General features: G+C 41.7%; 1 protein-coding gene across 8 annotated transcripts in view; it reads left to right on the top strand.

The window, feature by feature from the left end:
• CADPS (calcium dependent secretion activator) overlaps positions 1-21,665 on the top strand; it is a 468,003-nt gene that overhangs the window by 356,067 nt on the left and 90,271 nt on the right. For 4 of the 8 annotated variants that reach the window (XM_054729907.1, XM_054729905.1, XM_054729906.1 and 1 more), the window contains one exon: positions 15,398-15,504. In XM_054729907.1, the coding sequence (XP_054585882.1) occupies positions 15,398-15,504 (107 nt within the window). Of the gene's footprint in view, positions 1-1,936; positions 2,006-2,873; positions 2,892-15,397; positions 15,505-16,464; positions 16,474-20,432; positions 20,454-21,665 lie in introns of all 8 variants that reach the window. The other 4 variants (XM_054729908.1, XM_054729904.1, XM_054729900.1 and 1 more) reach the window with 3 other exon arrangements.

Raw genomic sequence — 21,665 nt, 5'->3', positions numbered from 1 at the left:
GAATAAAGCAACATCAAGATTTTGCTGAACTCTTTCTTGTCCCTTGAACTTACGAAGAGCTACCTTTGGTAGCATTTCAAACTTGACGGCAAATTAATGTCCAGCCTCTCTGGTGGCTCCTGGTTTGCTTTTGATCTCATTTGTTATTGCTACATTAGACTTAGGATGGTTGTCACCGCTGCCCTCTCAAGTTTTAGGAAAGCAGTCACTGATGACCAAGTAATTCCCAAAAGTCACCTTGAGTAAACTCTACTTGAAAAGGTATGGTTCTTTGGGACCTATTCATTTGCAGTTTATTAATCACTTTTCATTGTTACCCTGTTGGCTGCTATAGGGTGATTTGAAAACCACACCCAACTTGACCAGTGGTGTAAGTGTATAAATGTGGAAGTTCTGTGTGCAAAACTCAATGTGTTCGCATTCTGGAATCTGATGTTCTCTCACATGTGAAATGCCAGCAAATACCCATTGTTTGCTTTTAGGACTTGACTGGGAGGGAAAAAAAAAGACCTAACCAACCACCAAAACCCATCAGTTATCCTGCCAAAGTCCTTATTTCCCTAGAGAATTAGGCTAAGATCATGTCAAATTCACAGTGTTCTGTACATTACATGTCTCCCTCTCTCAATTTTGTCTGTCTGACAATGCAAATTGTGTACCAGTGGTAATGAATTCATTGTTATGCATCCAGGGAGAAACACCTAAGAATTGGGCACTAAAAGGATGTTTATCAACTCTTGACTTGGTAATGAGTGACAAAAATAGAGGAACAAGAAGATTGTTAAAAGAGCTATATTAGAAAATAATTGTTCCAGCATTTACCTTCCCAGGACACAATGATTGGTTGTATTTGGTAATGCCAGCCGGGCACCTAATAATTCTAGGTGAGGCCAGAGATGGGATGGAATCAAGAAATGTTCGGTTGCCATGGCTGCTGCCTCCTAGGTCTTGGTCTAGCTATTATTAGTCTTGGTAAGATCTGCTCTCTTCTTTCAGATAAATATATTCAAAAACAAACTTTAAGATCTGTAAGTAAAAATGCATTCATTTCCAAAGTAGATCAGCTGGTCTGTAATTTCCTTTTGTGCCTCAATTCTTCTTGGTTGTGTTAATTATCTTTTGCACTGTGACTTTTAGGTCTGGGGATTCTTTGAAGAAACCAATCTTTTTTTTCCAACTCTCTTTTCAGAGAAGTACCTCATTCCACACTACCTGCTCTCTTTGCTTCTCTCCTTCCTTGTTCGCGATTGGCTCAGCCATTTTTTGACATTATCTCTGCAAAAGTGGCTGTGACACCAATTTCAAAGCATGCTGGGATTGTTAATTCAGACAACCCAACATCCTCTGGCTGCATGTATCAGGTTTTCTTTCATGAACATAGTCCACCATAGGCTGAGACATTGCAGCTATAAAGGTATTACTACCAGACAACTTTCTTTTACAAGGTTCCAATCCTACACTCAGAAAAGAAACCGTCCATTTTTACATTTGAGCCCCTCTGTGAGCACTGACAGCTTAGTTTCCAGAGAATTTTGGAAAGAAGTTGTAGTAATATTGCTGGAGACTATGTTTATGAAGAAATACCTCAAGAGCCTTAGATACTAAAGTCTGAAATCCTTAGTATCTTGGAGCCTTAAATCAATGAAATTCTGTTTCCCTTTACTCATGATGTTTTTGGTCATTGTATTCTTGCAAACAATTCTAAAGAGACGTGTAAAATCATGGTCACAATCTCTCTCGTGACTCACGGCATGCTGAATGGTTAATCCAGTAGATCTCCGATTTTGAAACTCCTTTTTCCTTTATCCTGTGTTTATCCCAAAATACTCTGTGGCTATTTTCCTTTGAGCTAATGTAACGTTTTCCTCTAACCTATGACCTTTAACCTCTTTACCTCTGACCTAAGCCTCTTGCATGCCCAAATCCTCTTTTATAGGGAAAAAGAGAGAAATGTATGAGCATCCTGTCTTCTGCTTGGCCTCCCAAGTGATGGATTTAACCATTCGTGAGTACCTACCACTCCTCGCCATGCTGTCTTCACTCTTTCTGTTTTCATTATTTCAAGAAAATACAGATCCAATCAACTCACTCTCCTTGCTTCAAGTTGTTTAGCATTGGCTTGTCTGTTGATTCTGTCTGTGAAATCCAGTGTGAGAAGTCCAGTCACTTTTTATCAGCCTAAAACAGGTTAGACAATTAAGCCATTTGTTTGTGATAAACTCAGATTTGTCTGTAAGTTTTTCAGTTATTCTCTGTCTGTGACCTGAATGCATTTTTACTTTGCTTGTGTGTAACCCCAATTTGTAAAGTGCTTGTCACTGGTACACAATAAAAAGGTAGCATCTAGGCCGGGAGCAATACGTTAGGTGTCAGATAAAGGACAGCTGGGGCAAAATCATGCCTTCTTTTTCATATTTAACATGTCAAACTATTGTGGGTATAAGATCACATGAGGTGGTCTATTCTCTGTAAAAATTAGATCTTACATGCCTCCTGTCTCTTTTCTCTCAAGCTGGAAAGCTTTTCCTTGTTCTTTCTGGAGATTTTGACTTGTCCTTGTCCTCTAAGCTTTGGCTAGAACATATGACTTAATTGTCACTTGGAGAGTTCATGTATGTTTCATAGCTTGATTTCACATTAAACTTAATTTTACTAATTTTCTATTTGTGCAGCATTTTTCACCTCTGTGAAGGAGCCTTTTTTTGCTGGCCCCCACACTTCGGGGCGGTGGGAACCCAAGGGCGACCTTTTCTTCCAATGTCATGTATCACACATAAGTGGGGGGCATTTTGGTCCACTTGCTCATTAATCCTGCATATGTGTTCTTGTTTCTCTCTCTCTTCTCTCCTCATTGTGCTCTCTCTTTCAAATAGAGAATCAAAAGGACGCAGGTGAACCAACTGTATATGTATTATAAACTATCAGGATTGTTGAGTTATATTTAGTTTCTTTTTTTTTTTTTTTAATGGCTCCTTAATGTATGTACTCCCAAAGACTGGTGTGGAGTTGCAATGATACTTAAGGAGTTAATTTGTGCTGTCTAAATACCACTCATGCCCATTAGATGTTAACCTTTATAGAGTAGAATTTCCATAAAGGCATAAGCTTTGGAGGAACAGAATTCTGGTTTGTACGGAACTTTTCATCCTTGGTTTCCAGATTCCAGGGATTTGGCCTCATGTGCTTTTTAAAAAGTTACTGAACCAAACGAATCTTTACTTTTGTTTTTCATTTCTTTTTTCTGTTTCCTACCCTACTGAGAAGTTTGTGTTCTTTGATGAATGTCTATCAGCCAAGATGGAGAGAGGTTGTGTTTGTGCTGTTCTGTGTATCGTGTGGTGAGGCAGGGCGCAGGCACAGGGTGGAAGCTTCGCGAGAGGAAAGCTCTTAGAAAACTCTCTGACTTTGGATGTGTTCTTCTTGTTTAGTCCAAAAAATTCTAAGCATTTTGTCAGGAAAGCTCTAATAACTAAAAATATAGTATTAACTTTTGTTCTTAAGGTCTAACGGATTCTCAAAAGATTATTATCATTTCATTGAAGTTAAACCTATTTCATTTAATCAAAGATGAACATATTTCAGATCAGATCAGCATTTTTGAGTACATGCCAAGCACCAAACTGGCATTAAGTATTTGAAGACTCATGAACCTATGTTCAAGACACATGTGCCTTTCTCTCCCGAGAAGGGAAGGTATTCATTCATTCATTCACTCTTTCATTCATTCAACAAGTGTTTAGTGAGGCCTACCATGTGCCAGGTGCAGTGGTGAAAGCCAGGGACTATGCAGACAACAGGAAACAGCTGATAACCTTATGAAGCCTGTGTCCAAATGGGTGCCTAGTGTCACTTACACATTAAGAATGCAGCTGCACCAACCAGGACAGCTATGCATAAGAGGACACTGTCAGACGCCTTGGAAATCTTCACAAGGTTGGAAAGATTAAATTGCATCTTGAAAGATGAATTAGAATCAGTGAAAGGGAGCTGGGATTGGAAAGTGGAGAGGCATCCTGGACAGAGAGAGTAATATGTGCAAATACGTAAAACCATATAGCTAATAAAAATAGCTAATGCTTATTCAGTGTGTATTATGTACCAGGTATGACTATTAAGTGCTTTATATGTATTAACCTTATTTAATCTTCAAAAACCCTTATGAGGTGGATACTACTATTATTCCCATTTTAGAGAGGAGCAAACCAAGATACAGAAAGGTCAAATAACACAATTCTAGTAGAATAAGGGTACAGACAGAATCTGAGTCCAGGCAGAGGCCACAGTCTTAACTACTTTGTAATTCAATGTGGTTGCAATGAAATGATGGCAGTAAAGGGTGCTGATGATGGCAATGTAGACAGGAGGCAAGATCTCAAAAGCCTTGATATAAAGTTCAGATTATATCTCATGGTCCAAAGTTTTTAACCTGGAATCTATGCCAACTTTTGAAGGCATATAGATTTTTCAAAGGAAGAATTCCACACATCTCACATCCAAAGGTGATAAAAAGCCATTAAAGGCTCTTTAAGCAAGAGGGTGGCTTGATGATTGGCACTCCAGGACAATCATACTGGCTTTGACGGAGAGAAAGGATTGAGAAGGAGGACTTGAGTAAAACTGGGTCTAAAAGTTAAGGTCCAAGCAGAGATGGGTTTGAAGCCTGGTATATCTGAGGCTTCTAAGCAAAACAAATCACAATCACAATCATAATGATTTCTTTCCGGATCTTTTCATCTTTTTTCTTACCCTCCCTCTCCTTTTTCAATTCCCTCAGAGGGATCTAAGCATAAATACATGGGTGGGTATTCAAAACCAACTGTATGGAGGTGGCAGGACACAGCTGGAATTACATGCCCTAATTGGGTGGAATGTGGACAGCTAGGAGCCCTTTGCTCAGGCTGTGCTTTGAGAGGCTATGGGACTCGGCAGGTGGCATTTTGGTGGACTTGTGCTTTCTGTCTGGTGGCATTATTAGAAATTAAATATTCAGTTTAATTACAGTATCTCAAGAAAGTAAAAGGCTGCCACTCTATGAAAGAAAAGTTGTGACTCCTGCACATAAATTTATTATTTTAAATATATTTTCACTTAAGCCATCACATGTTCTGAACCCAGCAAGCTCTATGGATACACTACTATTGCTGTTTTGCCTCAATTCTTGATTAAATACTTGTATAATTTTCTGAGCATCATAAAAATTCAATCGAAACTTGAAATAAAAAAAAAATTTTCTTCAACTATACCAAAGATTTGCAAAATTAGATAGATTAATAGATAGGTAGATAGATAAGCAGATGTAGATAGGTAGATGATAGATAGATAGATAATAGATAAATAGATGATGATGATGATAGATAGATAGATAGATAGATAGATAGATAGATGATAGATAGTAGATAGATAATAGATAAATAGATGATGATGATAGATAGATAGTAGATAGATAGATAGATAGATAGATAGATGATAGATGATGATGATAGATGATAGATAAATAGATGATGATGATGATGAAGATGATAGATAGATGATAGATAAATAGATGATGAAGATGATAGATAGATGATAGATAGATAGATAGATAGATAGATAGATAGATAGATAGATATAGAGCCAGCCAACCCACTTATGGGCTAAGGACTTCATATGGAGAATCGGATTCCATCTTTACCCCTTTTACAGGTGAGGGAGCTGAGGATAAGTGAATTTCTCAAGCAGGATTTAAACCAGATTTTTCTAAATTCAAATACCATGCTTTTTCATCTCTTTTCTCACTGCCACCTTTCTGGTTGATGTGGTGGGCACTTGGATAGTAATCAATGAATGGATAACTTCAAAAATACCTACAACTTTTAATCCAGGAAAACTACCCAAAGACAGAACAGTCCTTTCTGAGACCAGATCACTGCCACAATCTTCCCATCCTGAAGTCTTCCTCAGGGCAGTTGAGATTCCCTGAGATTACCAAGGAACTGAAGACTTTTGTCTCCCCAATTGACAGAAACCCTCTAACGCAGGACAAGTTCACCCAAAGGACTTCCAAGCAGATTCTGTAGTGCTGAGGTTCAGTATCATTCCCTGTCTCCAGCCAAACTTCCTTCAGGTCCAAGGCCAGTTGAAGGAGAAGAGACAACTAAGCTTGCAATCTTTGAACACACAGTGCAGAGCCACCTACCCAAGGGCAAATCCCCTCCCACCAAGCACCAAGCCCTTCCGAAATGAGCTCCACCTCAGGCTTCATTTCTTACACAAGAAACTAAATGTTTCCCTTTCCTTCCTTCTTGTTTCAGGGACACATCAATCAGGGTTTCCAAGCCCAGATTATTTTGTAGACTAGCACCTCATCCGTGTTATAAAAAGTGAGGAGGGCAAGGAGGAACATGTTTCCAACACTGTCCCCATGGAGGATCCCGGAGGAAAGAAGGAGTTAAAAAAGATGCCATAAACCAATAAATAAGAGACCAGTGTCTCTTCTACCAGAAAAAGAATAGAAGCCGCTGCTGCTGATGATGACAATGGTGACAACTGTCCTTTATTGAGAATTTAGTATGTATTTAGTAGTTACAGGCATATCTCAGTTAATTCTCACAACTCTATAAGTAGTATGTTATTACCATATTTCTTTGGCTCTAAAAGGCCATCAATTATAAGATGTACCATTAATTTATATACTCCTAAGAACAAAACAATGCTGCCAACCTAATTGTTAGACGCCATCAAATGTAAATGCACCCAACTTCAGAAATGTTAAAATATGCCACTTACACTCAATGAAATAAGAATTCACTCTTTGTATATAGAAATACAAAGAGAAAGAAATAGAGACATGTTAAGTAAGTTGCCCAAGAATACACAGCTAGTTAGTGGCAGAGACAGAATTTGAACATGAGCATAATTCCTAAGCCTACATGTTGAAATTCTAAGCTATGAAACACCGTGGTTGTTAGTGATAAAATTGTAAGACTAAAAAGGGGTTTCTCAACCATCTAGTCCCAAACAGTCACCTGACAGACAGGAAAACTGAGGCCTAGCAGTTTCTAAATAAGATGGGCAGTTAGTGACTCTAGTTTGGGATCCTGCGCACTATTCAGTAGCCTTCACCCCCAACCAGGTGACCTCACCTTTCAGCCAAGAGATAATGGCGCCACCCCAGCCCGTCTGGCCTGAAGTTTCAGCATGACAGCTGAAGATGCACAGTGTCCACAGGCAGGATCCTGTATACGCAGCTCCAGGGAAACGCCACCTCAGGACCAGCCTGGGTACCAAAACTTAAATCACTATCCTGGCTCCAATGAACTTTTTAACCTCTTTAAACCTCACTTTTATTTTCCTCCCCCAAATGGTTGTTGCAAAGATTGAAACACATATTCTGAAAAGAGCTACTAGCACAGTGCCTGTTAGCATAGTTAGCATCATTATATTTATTATGTTATTATTTGCTTATTATTATTTAAAAGAAAACATCCCAATCTAAATGTGTAGCATGGACATAATGTTTTATTTCAGAATTGGAATATAAAAGAATACATCTCAAACTTTAAAGTTCATAAAAATCCCTGAGGATCTTGTTAAGACATAGATTCTGAGTTAGCAGGTCTGGACCAGGGCCTGGAAACCTGCCTGTCTAACAAGTGCCCAGGTGATGCGGAGCTGCTGATCCAGGGATTGCAATTTGGATGTCAGTGGAATATAGGAGGCAGTTGATTGATCTTTTTATGATTAATTTCAAAATAAAACATAGCAATATAGCTCCACACATATTAGTAGTTAAATACCTACTAAGTTCCAGGATCCATGCCAGATACCAAGGGACTGAGCAATGAGCAAAAGCAGTCGTGGTCCCTACCCCCAGGGAGCTGATATTATAGAAGAGAGCACAGGCATAAAACACGTGGTTACATTCTGCCCGTAGTAAAGGGAAATGCCAGGTGCTGCAGGGTCTTCACCAAGGCCAGGGTCTTTGTCTTTGATGCATTGCAAGGAGGACGTCATCCTGGAGGCCAAGGGCTGGTTCCCCAAGGAGAACTGTCTAGGCGGTCCCTGGCCTTGCTAAAATATTTGCCTCTATTCAGCATCCTTCCAGATGCTCCAAGATCCTGCCCCAGAGAGCTTGTGGCCATATACGTGAAAGCTTATTTGGGGACTGGTTGGATATTTAATAGTACTATTAAATCAGTATTATTGCTAAAGCAAGTGACAAAATACACACACACACACACACACACACACACATACACACACACACAACCCTCATATACTTTAAGCAAGAAAAGGGAATTCTGGGCCAGTGTAGCTAGGAAATGCCTGGAGGAACTGGTCTCAGGATAAAGAATTTTAGTGTGTTTAGTCTCTCCAACTGCTGACAGGTATGTTTAATGTGACTGGAGGTCATGGTAGAGAGGTTGGGAACAACATGGTCACAGATAGCACTGGCTTTCATCCTAGCTAAATAAACCCTAAAAGAAAACAAGCTTTTCTCTTCAAGCAACTGTATAAAATTCCAGAGAAGGGTCTCATTGGCATGCTTGAGTCACATGTTAATCTCTGAGCCAATCAGAATTTCCATAACGGTGCTGGTGTATGGTTGGCCTGGCTTGGCTCACATGACTGCCCCTGTAGGATTCATTGCTTGACATTCACACCAGAACCACATAAAGTGGAGGAAAGGCAATTCTCCTGAGGAAGGTTATTACCCGTACAAGAATAACAGATATCCACTACTGAGTGTGTCTATCCAGAATTAAGCTCACTTTCCTTAAGTTCAACAGCTCATTGTTTAGGACAAGGATACCAAATTAGAGAAGAAAAATATCATAATAGCATTATTTCTTCCTTGTAGATACAAATTATTTTAATTTAAATCAAAAGTATTTTTAACTATCTTAAATCATTTTAAATTGCATTGAGACACCTGAAGTCGTTCTCAGGTTTGGAAGTTTAGGTTATACTGTTCACGATTCACAATTCAGCTTAGTACATGCGTTAAGTAACCAGGGACTTTGGTTAAGAGATAAAAGTTGCTGCATCCTGTCTATGCATGTTGCAACACCGAGTCTTTGCTTTGCCATGAAAGCAGTGCACTGGGTGGGATCCACTGAGGATTTCTTTCCACCTCGAGGACCTGCCCTGGGCAGGCTCTGTTCAAGCCCCAGAAACACATAATTCGCTGGGCATAGAGGGAGGGGGATATGTATGTGGTTTGCTATTGTTAAAGGCCATAAGTGCACAAGTGGAGATGTCAGCAGAGGAGTCGAGCTTTGTTATGAAGGCACCCTCTTGTTATGGAAAGGGATCTCCTAAAGGCTTTGCATAGGAGTAGGGCAGGCTCAGAGGCATGTTTTACAGAAGAGACAAAGACAACCGCAGTGAAAAGAGCAGAGAAAAGGATCCATGATTCATCCAACAGTCTGTATTACCTTATACTTCATACTGCCCTAAAGACGGAATCTTCTGAAAGGGAGTGATGGTCCTGCTAGGGGATCAATGTATATAATTTACAGCCCCACTGAGGAAATGGTGCTGAATTGTAATGCTGCATTAAACGCATGGTCCATGGAGCCATCCTTTGAGGGAGGCAGGGTACCCTGGAAACGTGACGTGGCTATCTCCTTAGCTTTCTGTTCCTATCTAGCTTTTACCCACCCCGCGTCCCACATCAAAGCAAATGGCTACAGGCTAGTGATTTGCAGTAATAGCACAATACAAACACTGGCATCTTCAGCAACATGCCCATAGATTGGAACCGTAGTAAGCGGGCTTCCATCAAGCACATCCATCTCTCACATGGTATTTCAGGGGCTGGCACTTCGCTCACTGGAACCCGGATGCTCAGGTTATTTAAGGGCTAGTTGGAGTGCCTCTCGCTCCTGGATGCTTCCCTTCCTTGGCTGAGCTGAGCAGGCAGAGGAATTCTCTTTTTGTTTCCTGCAGTCACATTTAACTCTCTCTTTGGAAGCCAAACAGATTTAATTGTGTAAACATGAGCAATGGTAATTGGGTAAATGAAGTTGGAAACCAAGGTATGATGTTTTTGTTTTGCTCCGTGAGGGGGAAAAAATAGGGAGCTTGTGTTTCTATAGTGGCAAACCTCACTGTCAGAATTCTGGACAGACACTTGGCAGCCGGGAATCCCTTCGCAACTTTTCATCAAGACCCATTGGCTGAAATATGTAGCTGCTGCCTGGCGGGTTACAGATCAGCCTGGGACCTTCCGTTGTTCTATAAACCACAGTGCAAGTGTTTCTCTACGCAGGCCCTGTCCTCTGGTGAGAAAGAGTGAGCGTTCCCATGAGAACTGCACACTCAGGTAGCACGCATTCATTAAAAAGCCAGGATGTGTTACTAGGTTGTGTTAGCAGAAACATCCCTAACTTTCAGCTCAGCTGTAGGTAGGAGACCAGATTTTAAGAAAAATTAAACAGGAATACTTTTTTTTTTAAATAAAAAAAGGCTCAGTCGTTCCCTTCTTTTGAGTAGCTGTGATTTAAAACTGATTCTTCTAAATTCCATTTACACACAATCTTTCACAAACAAAAGATTTAAATAAGAGGAGACTGCTAAATAATTATGTTTAACCCTGCATTCAAAACTTTGAGGTGACCCCACAAGAAAAAGATTTCATCAACTCTTGCTTTTAATCGATAGTTTTGCCAGAATATTATATTTATTCATATTGCAGATATTTTTATTAATGTCGCTAGAATTACAGTTTCCTATAAGCCTGCAGTAAAAATCATTTCCCCGGTAGAAAATTCAAGCAAACTTGGCAATGGAGTATGTCCCCTCTCACCGTGCACGCTGCTTTATAAACGGGAACTATTGGGAAGCGGCAGGTCCAAGGTTAATGAGGCGCTTGTCAAAGGGAGGGAGTGGGGAGCTGAGGGCCCTATGCCTGTGGAAGGAGCGGCTATTGTTCCAGGATGTTTGCTGTGCTGATACTGTAAACCACAAGACAGATGGGTCAAGTGCTGATTACGGCATTCTAACATTTGGAATAGCAAGTAACATATTTGATAAGCTGGCAAGCTTTTATATATGATTCAACCCACAATATAAAAGCCATGAAAATTCCAAATTGAAAATAATTAAATGAGCTGGAAACAATCAGATACCACACATCCCCCCCCCCCCCCCCAATGACAGATTTTGACATGTTGAAATTCCACAAAGGGAGCAAGAATATTCCCTAGCGCACTTGAACTAATAGCGGCCCTTCATCTGCTCTTGCAAGGCAATTAATTCCTGCCTTTGCACAATATTGGAGAGAACAATAAACATTTGTAGGCACCTTAGGCTTTGCAGAGATCTAGCCCATGCATTGTTTCACTTGCTCTTACCAGCAACCCTGCAAGGTACACCAAAAAGATATTAGAATTCCTGGATCCTAGATGAGGAAACTGAAGCACAGAGAGGTTTAAGTAGAAGGGGCAAGGTTCCTAGGAGGTGAAGCAGCATATCAAGGGTGAGATGCCAGTCTCCCAGCTATGACTGATCAAGTCCCATTCCTGCTCACGGGGAGGAGGAAGCAGTGTTTGCCATACGGGCGTCCGTTACTGTGCAAACGTGTGTCTCATTTCGGTCAGTGATGCTGCCACCATCCCTCTGGATAAAGACCTCCAGTCTGCGTATTCAGTTTGTGCATCCCTCTGGACCTCCAGTTTGTGCATCCCTCTGGATAAAGACCTCCAGTCTGCGTATTCAGCCAGTCAGTGTCTCCGTAGGGTGGTGCTGGTGGCACTGGTCAGAGTCCAGTCCAGAAATGGGGCAGTAACGCCGAGAACGCAGCGGCTCCCCATTTGTGTTTTATCATTCTTGCTTGTGTGGTAGTTCTTTTCAGAGTTCGTCATCCTACTGGTCACTCTTTGTGAAAGTCACTTTGTCTCTTTACTTTTTTTACCGTCTGTCTTCACCCACCTGAGCAGCTCCCCGGCCACCTCCTGGGCCTCCTCCGCCCACCCAAATGCAGACGAGCATTTTATATCAGAGGCTCAACGGCAGGACTAGGCCAAAATCAAGTACCATAAACTTCTCCCATTCCTTTACTCGGCAGCTTCCTAGTTTGGTTTGCTTTTCCGTTCATTTTCCTTCTTGAAATGTTGTTTTGGATTAGAATACTAAGCTGAGGCTCGGGCTCTCAAGTTCGACACCAGGTTTTGGGAAAGAGAGCATTTATTTCCAAATGTCCACATTTTTTTTTTTTTGTCTAGCTATGTCTGACATATGCAACATTTTCAAATCTCAATGTCAGCACAAAATAACATTGTTGTTGCATAACATTTTGCATGACTATTTCTTTTTATGTTATGAGCTTCAATTCTGTTGTATGAAATGTTTACTAAGTATATTGTATTTTTAGTTCCTCTTCAGTGCTCCAGCTAGTACAAGATTGGGTGATAGGAATATTGCGATACATTTTAAGACAGCAGAAGAGACCAAAAAAAATCATTTCTAAGCGCAAATTTCTCCTTGACCTCTGTCGGGGGAGGGAGGAGGTGCTAAAGGATTTTGCACAATATTTTCTTTAAAGACAACATCTTAGAGAAGTCTCTTTTAGTACCTTTTTTTTTTGCCATTTAGATACTAAGTTAGCTATGCAAAGAAAGAGGAAAAGAGTGTTATGTCTCAATAAAGTGGCTTGATCTCCATACAGTGGAATTGCAGCTAATTAAAGGTAAATGAAAGTCTGGCTACATGGGTTAATTGGAAGATCAAGCATTTTAGATTAAAGGATCCTTAACCTGCATACTCTCATGGTTGCCTGTTAAAGTAAAATTGCAAAAGGTTTTATTAAACATACTGTCTGTATATATACATCAGGCATACACATGTCTGTGTACATGTGCACACACCCAGAGAATGGCTGCGTACACATGTACACTTTATGTGTATCTATCGATATATATTGTAGTCAATCTAAAAGTACTGCATATTAAAACAAATCTTCAGGTGGTCCTAGCTTAAGCATCTTGGATTTCTCCAAACATAAATATCATACACAGTTTTTAAATGAAAGTGCATAAAAATATTGGTGGGAATTATTTTATTTCTACATTATATATCACGTGCAGCCAAAATTCCCTAGGTTTGGTAAGTATTCCACCCAAAAGGACAATGCTGCCTATTTTTAAAGCAAGAGATTTCAAAATGCCCAAGTGGGACTTCCTGCAGATTTGTATTAATGTGCAGGCTTGTCTGGTTACTAGAAAATGTATGTAAGTGTGTGATGTGTGTATGTGGGTGTATGTGTCAAATGGGTAATAAGCATAGAATGAGGAATTTGCAAATTGATGTGTAAATGTGAATATCAACTAATAAAAAATAGTAGCCTATGCATATTTACTATCAAAATGCAAGCACCTCACTCTACACATATTACCCAAACATATATACACAGTATGTTTGTAGAAATGCCGGAAAGTCTACTAATGAAATTATCATAGTCCATTTATGAAATTATAGGCAGGCCAGGTGCCCCCAAAGCACACAAACCCCTCACTATTTCTCCAAATATTGATTGCTCTGGCCCAAGCGTTGTGCTGTCAGCTCAGCTCCACACACTTGCCTGCTTGGCTGCCTGATCTGCATATTTATGTTCCCTCAGTTCCCACCTTCAGGCCCTAACCGTATCCAGCCACGCTGCCACCTGAGCACGGCAGAGACAATGGAGCTCTCCGTTGGCCGGAATCCAGAAAGCCCATTTTCACACTAGTCACCAGGCTTGTTTGGCTAAATTCCCTCAATAATCTTACCAGTCCCAGCCACCACTCTTAGCTCCCAGAGGGGCTGGGACATTCATTTTGCATAGTGTTTCACTGAACTTGTTTTTCCTTTTTTAATCCTAAATTACTGATCACCTGATATATTCATCACCTATCTAACAAATGCACAAAGAGAAAATTATGGGGCACTTTTTTGTAAAGTTGAGACCAACTTCCTAGGATTTTTTTGTTGTTGTTAATCCTCGCCTGAGGATATTTTTTTCATTGATTTTTTTTTTTAAGAGAGTGGAAGGGAGGGAGGAGGGAGCAAGAGAAACATCGATGTGAGAGAGAAACATGGATTAGTTGCCTCCTGCACACGCCCTACCAGGACAGGGATTTTATGTGCCCTTGACGGGGAATGGAACCCAAGACCCTCAGTTTGTGGGCCAGTGCTCTAACCACTTAGAAACCCAGGCCAGAGCCTATGATTTTGTTTAAACACCCCCCCCCCCCCCAATAAACAAAACAAAATAACAAACCTTCCTGTGAAGCATTAAGTAATCTTCTCTAGCAAGGAAAATCCTGAAGCCAAAACACATCTGCTTTGATGAAGAGATGAAATAAGTTTCGGCAGCCCTTTTTTGCACACACGTGCCTACCTGTGGAATTGGGCTAAGTGATCCTTATTGCCATTATACCCCAGGGCTACAACTGACTGAGGCTTCAAGGTTTGAAGGGGTTTAAGCATGAAATACAAGATCCCTGTGAGTTCAGACTGTTTGAATCCAGGCAATTTCATTGGCTAAGAAAATCCTTTATATGTTAAATATTACTTTTTTCCCCGCCAGGAAAAAAGTTTGTAAGTTTGCATAACATGATGATTGCTAAACATTCATGAATTCAGCTCTATAAAGGGTGCAACATAAACCAGAGTTTGGTTTGTGCTTGAGTCAGCTAAAAACAACCCTTTCCACACAATAAAAACTAAAAATAGAGAAAAACTTGGAGTACATTGTTGCCACCTACCCTATAAGATTTCAGTGATCACTACTTCAGCCAATAATCTACCCCCAACACCCTTTCAACAATTTGATCCTTCCTTCTACCTAATGGCCCAGGAATGTTCAGTAAGTTTCAGTCTCCTCCCTGGACAGCTTAAAACAGCAAGATCTGTGACTCTGCTTTTTTTAAAACGAACATTCCAATACCTGTTAAACTTGCAGACTTATAATGAAAAGGATTCTGTAGTATCGCATGTTTAAGGACAAATCCAGGCAACAAACGTAGCAGCAATCAAGATGAAGCTCCTGTAGCATCGTCCCCCCCGTGTAGCACAGCACAGTCTAGGCAGTGCTATTAGATAGAATACTTATGCTGTCTTTAAAGAACGCGTGTACAAAACGTCACTCAATTTGAAATGGGCTGTCAAAGAAAATGTAGCTTACCATTGCCAATTTGAAGCTGGAGCACTGCTTTCCCTTAATATCTATGATGATGATGATGATGATGATGGTGATGATGATAACAATAATATGGCTTTCTGGTTTGCTCACTACTAATCTTGTGGCTCTTAACATTTGCATGACACTTTTTTAAAACATTGCTGACTATTCAAAATGTCTTATCCACTCGTGCTAACGGCCACTAAACCAGCCCGATGCTTTCGCCGAATTTTAACGCAGATTCTTGTACTTCAGAAAATGTAGGCCGGTTAATCACCCCTGCCAAAAAGCTCGAAGACACAATCCGTCTGGCTGAACTAGTCATTGAGGTTCTCCAGCAGAATGAGGAGCATCACGCAGAGGTGAGCGGCGTGTGGGAGATGGCCCGGGTTCCTCAGCTGCGGCTGCGGAACGGAGGGGACAGGTGATGTTGGGAATGAGGTGCCTTAACCCCCTTTGCTCTCCACTGGCCTTGCCAAGACAGTGCAAGTGGAAGGTGGGTGAGGAGAAGCCTGGGAAAGGCTGTTGAATACAACCCAAAAGGGATTACGTGTTGTACGTTTCAGCTTAAGTTTTCAGATGTTTCTAGCCACAAGCCAAAGAGGTGAGTGTATTTTAAACTACTATGCGAGCAGCATATGGTTATTGTCCGGAGCACGCAAAATACTTTCTGGTCATTTGTGGTTGTTTTTGTTGCCACCACTGTTGCTTTTATTTCTTTTATTTGGTGTGTGGATCGCAGGCCACGTTGTGGATTTATCTTCATTTGTTAACCTCAGGTGACCTGGGTGGCTACACTCAGGGTCAGAGTGAATTATTCTGTGTTGTTTTACTTGTCGATTCTCCAACATCCATCTAAATAGATACAGCTTCCTTTTTCTTACAGACCACTGTCAAAACTGTGGTTTTGGTGATAATAATGATAAACCAAGGGATTTCAAGGCTAACTAAGTCCCAAACCTGTAAGGACTTAAATAATCCAGTCCTCCAAGAAAGACCCCAAGGTTCCATTGGGGTCCCACTGTGAAACACTGCCTCCTTCAACCCTGAGGCTTCAGGTCATAGCTCTTTCTGAAAACCGCACTAACTCTCACTCTTCCTCCCCATTCAACTCGCCAGCAGAAGGGGAAGAAAAGGCATTCCATAACCGTAATTCCTCAAGCACCTAAAATGGTCATTCCTGCGACTAACTGAAATTGACAGTACAGCTAACTAATATCTAATACCCATAAACCCAGTCATCCCGAATAATGCCTGATTGCATATTTAAATTTCCTCCCTGTTTTTCTACTGTTCCACTCAATCGTGGCTGATCGTGGCAGGGGAAAGAGGTATGTGCCTACACCGAATGAGCCAGCCACCTTCTGTCATAGTCTGTGCATGCCCTTCCAGTGCCCTGTCTCCCGATGGGACTTTCCCGGGGCTCCCGCTTTCTAACACTGACCAAAGGAATGTAACAGCAACTTGCAGGGGGCTGCTTGTGACAAAGGAATGTAACAGCAACTTGCTGGGGGGCCCTCCACAGCGGGGGCAATGTGGGGGGATCCTCTCGTGCGTGCATGAAGCAGTTGATACACCTGACCACGACTGCAGTTACATCCCGACACGTGCCTCCTTCCTGCCGTGACTCTGTCCTCAGCCTGTCCTAGTCCCTCTGTCCGTCTGTACCTACCGCAGATGAGTCCCGAGCGTGGTAACCAGTAGCTGCCCAGAGTGATACTAATCTCCCTCTACGACTGTCTGTATGTGAACCGTATATACAGTATTTATATATAGAGAGAGTGCCACAGAATCGTTGCTTGTCTGGAACCCGCCCAGGAATGGGGTGAAGACCCCTCAAGATGGGTGTAACTAACTCCCGCTTCCTCAGCAACACACAGCTGGGAGCTGGGAGAGGGGCCAAGCCAGCACCCTCCAAACAGAGGCCTAGGACTAACATCCAGACACATCAAATTAAGTTGGGCTAGAACTGTGTCCTACTCTATCCCATCTGATAACAGTTCTTTCCAGGTTGGGGGCATTTGGGGTTCAGGTGATGGTAAGTATGTTCTTTCTGGGTGTCCGCAAGGGTAAACTCCAGAGGCGTGGCGGGCTCGGGAGGCCCTCCCCTGATAACAACCCAAATCACACATTTTTGAAGACATGCACACAAAGAAGAAGGTCCTCCTCAGTCACTGCTGTACTTTTCATTAAATGAAAGAAGGAAAATGGCAGGTGTCCTTGATTTCTAACCAAGTTATTTTTGAGGCGGCTACGGGCTAAGAAAGGATGACTATTTTCCCGAATTACGCAAAAGCGGTACCAAAGGAACGTTGATATTCCGAAAAAGACAGTTTTCTTCTTCACTTTTCCCCAAATACCTTTTCACTAAGGGCTAATCATCATCTGAAGCTGCCCTAGTAACCATGATCACAAAAGTATTTTAATCTTACATGTTCAAAAGCCAGCCAGGGTAAACATCAGTTCAGTTCTGTTTTCATTCACTAGCTTTGCAAGTTAGGAATGAAAGCTTCAGCATGCTTTGGAATTTGGAGACCCAGTTGGTTTTTAGATAAAAGTACAGGATTATTTCCTGAATTAGTCATTTCACCCAAATACAAAACTTCCTCACTCACTCAATCAAAAGCTACCTGTGTGCTGAGCACTGAGGCGATGGCCTCTGCGCTCCTTTGAAGGACAAGGAGGCAGAGGCAGTCTTACCTTCGAGCAGAGAAGGCCGAGTGGCCGGGAGCGTGGGCTCCGTGCCAGAGATGCTGGCGTTTGAATCGCAGTTATGCCTCTTCCTTGCTCTGTGATCGTGGCCTGGTTACTTAACCTCTCTTGTCCTGTAAGTTGGAGATAACTATAAAATCTAGCTCATGTGGCTATTGTGAGGATGGAAGGCTGCATGAAGCTCTGTAAGCACTCAACAAAACTCTACTGTTGTGTGATGAGGAACAAATTGGTATGGAAACAAAATATATAAAAAGACAGAATATGTTGAAAGGTGAGTGGGTTTGTTTCAAGGTGGAATTGTCCACACAGGCACCAGCACCTGTCCTCAAGGTTCACTGGCAGACTGCAACCTTCTGGAAAGCTCTTGACAATTGCTGATGCCCAGGTTTTACCCCAGCTCAATTAGTTGGAATCTCATGGGAGGGACTTAAGTGTTGGTCATTGTTAAACTGCCTGGCTGATTACAGTATGTAGCCCGGTCAAGAGCCAGGGGTGCAGCCACAGGTAGGATTTGCCCTGGCTCGCTAAAGACAAGGCTGAAGTATGAACATTTTTTCTGCTGCCCGTACTCACTGCCACATTCTCTGGGCGCTCAATAAACTAGCAAATTACTAAATCCTAAGCACGGATCTTGGCTGTGCAGCCACGATGTTTGGTGGCACCACAAATGAAAGTGACAAGCAGACTTGATCCCACACCAAAAATCAATAATCCTTAAAGCCATTTTAAATTCCAATATAAAGTAATTAAATGCCCCAAGAGAAAAAATTTTCCATGGCTCCAAACACATCACATACACACACATGTAGTATATGGTAGCAGTGTCATGTTCATCTCTTACCTGCAGCATAATTCTGCTCTCAGAGCCTAAGTTATTCACACACACACACACACACACACACACACACACACTACATTTTCATGTATTGTTGCTTCAACTTCCCAACCTCTCTCTCTCTATGTATATGTATGTATATGTATATATGTATTGTGGTAGTACACAGAGGGGTACATATATATATATGGAATTTGTGTACAAAAATACAGTGTGTTCAGTGTGGTTGACTGTACCCCTAAAGCATACATCTTTGCCTTTAAATAATGAAAAGCACTAGGTAAGTATTTAGAAGCCGAAGTATAACTTCTTATTTTCTTTGGAAAAGATTTCTAAAGACTTTCAATGCCCACAGACGTTGAGTTAGCTCATGTACAAAAATAGTGTCCACCTGTCTGAGCAAACAAAACCAATAGATATTGTTTTGGTTTTTAATTTTGAAGACTTGCCTTGCCCAATCCAGTCACACAGACTCTGTTCATTTTTGGTCATTCCTGCCCTTGCCAGAATCTTTCCTCCTTCTCGGAGGCGGGTTCAAGGGTGAGGTTCTGAAAGAATCCCCTTGGGCGCACAGAAACAGCTCTGGTCTTCCTCCCCTCGCAGCCGTACATGTCAGTTCTCTCTGTTCACTAGAACCCTAAGGCCCTCTGCCGGAATTCAGGAGCGAGCATTCCTATCACAGCAGCCATTGTTCTCCGCAGGGCTACCTACCTATATGATTATTCACACCACAACTGCAGACAATCGCTCAGTCATTTATTAAATTCCAAGGAGGGACTGAGTTCTCCAGAGATAGTAAAGGAGGTGCTGGTTATGGTCTCTGGTTTGCAACTTTTAAATAAAGGTGGTAAGAAACAGGTTCAAGGTTAGGCTAAACAGTTTTTAATTTCAGGCATTTAGGGCTGGTGTTTTGTCCTGTCATCCTAGGGGGGGAAAGCAACTCAGTCTCTCCAGTAACTGTTTTTATCAAATAACTAAAGAATAAGTAGAATAAGTACCAGCCAAGATTTCCGTGTGCCTTCGTGAATTCTGTGAATATCCCGCATCAGGACTGATGACAGTCAGCCCTCCAGTTAGGGTGGGGGCGGGGCCCCAGGTCTCTGCCTAAAAGGCTGCTGGCTGGGAGAGCTCAGGGCGGGCTGGAGGCGTCCTGCCTCCGCTGGATTCCGCCAGGTAGTCAGTGAGCAAGCCCCACACCTCAGGGCTCTCATCTCCAGGTGGTAAACCTACAATAAAACCTCCTTGATTCAGACCCAAACACTTGAACTTTGTGACAATTCCATGGCAGATGTGTCTCTTTTAATTTTTCTTAAGTAAAATGTGTAACATGATCTCAACTTTCTCTGGAAATTCTAAAGGCTCTTCTTACAAGTTTTACCTCGGGACCTGCCAAATTAAACCTTTGTGTCTTGGACTTCCATTTATATGTCAATTTATCTATGATTATTAGAAATTTTGAAAAAAAAAAACTTTTACATTTATGATGTATTCATATAACACCCAGTGAGTACCTTCTACTTTGATGCTCAGACTGCATTGGAAAGCAGCAACTACCTACTTTTAGGAGGTCCAACAATTTAGGCTTTTATGCTGACCGCCTAGCCCTTCTCCACGGCATTACTCTGAATCAGTGAGGTTTTGCTGTAAATTAAAATGGAAACAGCAGGTGTCTATTTCCAGCCAAGCTGACCTTGAAGAATGGTCCATGACTTGATTTTTTCCATTTAATTTGCAAACCAGCCACATGTTGATAAAGGAGAAGTAAGTAAAATGAAATCCCATGAAAGAAGAGAGGCAGACCGCTATTCTGCCTCCTAGTGGCTGTTAGACTATCCCCGAATAACAATAGATTACAGAAAAGCTTGGCTATTGAACAAACACTTTCATTTATGGAATTATTTCCATAATCATCATTCATGTTTCAAACGCCTTCCATCTTTTTTCGGTGAATGCTCCTGAAAGTGTTTCTCATGTAAATACTTTACGGCACTGGGTGGGGAGGTGGGGGACAAGACGAGGCTGGCGATGTTTTTGTTTTATTGCTGTCTTTGAAATCAGCAAAAAAAAGGGCCTGTGACCGCCACTCATTCTGCATGCTCCCTGCCAGAAATGATTAGTCAACATGCATGCATGCCTTTGAATTGCATTCACATCTGGCCCAGTCCGATGTGAATGTCGCCCCGAGACCCTGCACAATGATTTCCAAGGACCCACGTGCATGAAAATGAGTTACTTCACTGATATTTTTTGGTTTTCAATGTACATATGTGTCCAACCCCACCCCACACCCCTCCCCTGAAAAGTAGAAAAGTAAGTCCTCATCTTACTGGTTCCCAGAGTAAGCCTGATCTTCCCTACAGACAGAATATAAAACCAGAGGCTCCCCACTTAAAGAGATTTTGACTCAAACGTTTTGTGACAATTGCAACAATGGTTTCCTTTGCCTTGGTATGAAAGAGGAGCAACATTGCCAATGCGTGGAGAAACACGAGTCATCGACCTTGTATGAGACTGTAGACAATTAAGCCCCACACGTGTAGATCTAAGTGAACACTCATTGCAAATTTTCAAGTTAGACCAGCAGAAAACCCATAAACACAGTGAAGAAACTCCCAAATTCTAATACCTCAGAGCAAGAACCAGCCAACAACACTGATAAAGAGCATGACCCAAAACATACTGAGTTATTGTAAACGGAACAGAAATTCCACGTCTGTCACAGCTACAGCTGAGTCCTCTGACCAGTGGGTCAGATAAAAGACTCTCTAAGGCAGGACTGGAATCCTGAAAAGCATGGCCTTGGGACGCTTAAGAGGCCCAGCTGAATAAAAAATGCTGTTCTCTTTACAATAAAACTACCAAACCCTGCTGATGCACACTGAACCTTGGCCAGCGAGGGCTTCACTTCCCACCTCATGTTGGGGAGCGAGAAGCTCATTGCCTTTTTGTCTGTTGTTTTTCTGCCAAATTTCA

Source organism: Eptesicus fuscus, chromosome 18 (genome assembly GCF_027574615.1).
Source record: "Eptesicus fuscus isolate TK198812 chromosome 18, DD_ASM_mEF_20220401, whole genome shotgun sequence".
Classification (NCBI taxonomy): Eukaryota; Metazoa; Chordata; class Mammalia; order Chiroptera; family Vespertilionidae; genus Eptesicus; species Eptesicus fuscus.
Note: the sequence above shows the minus strand (reverse complement) of the source record. Positions and strands in the feature narration are given on the sequence as shown.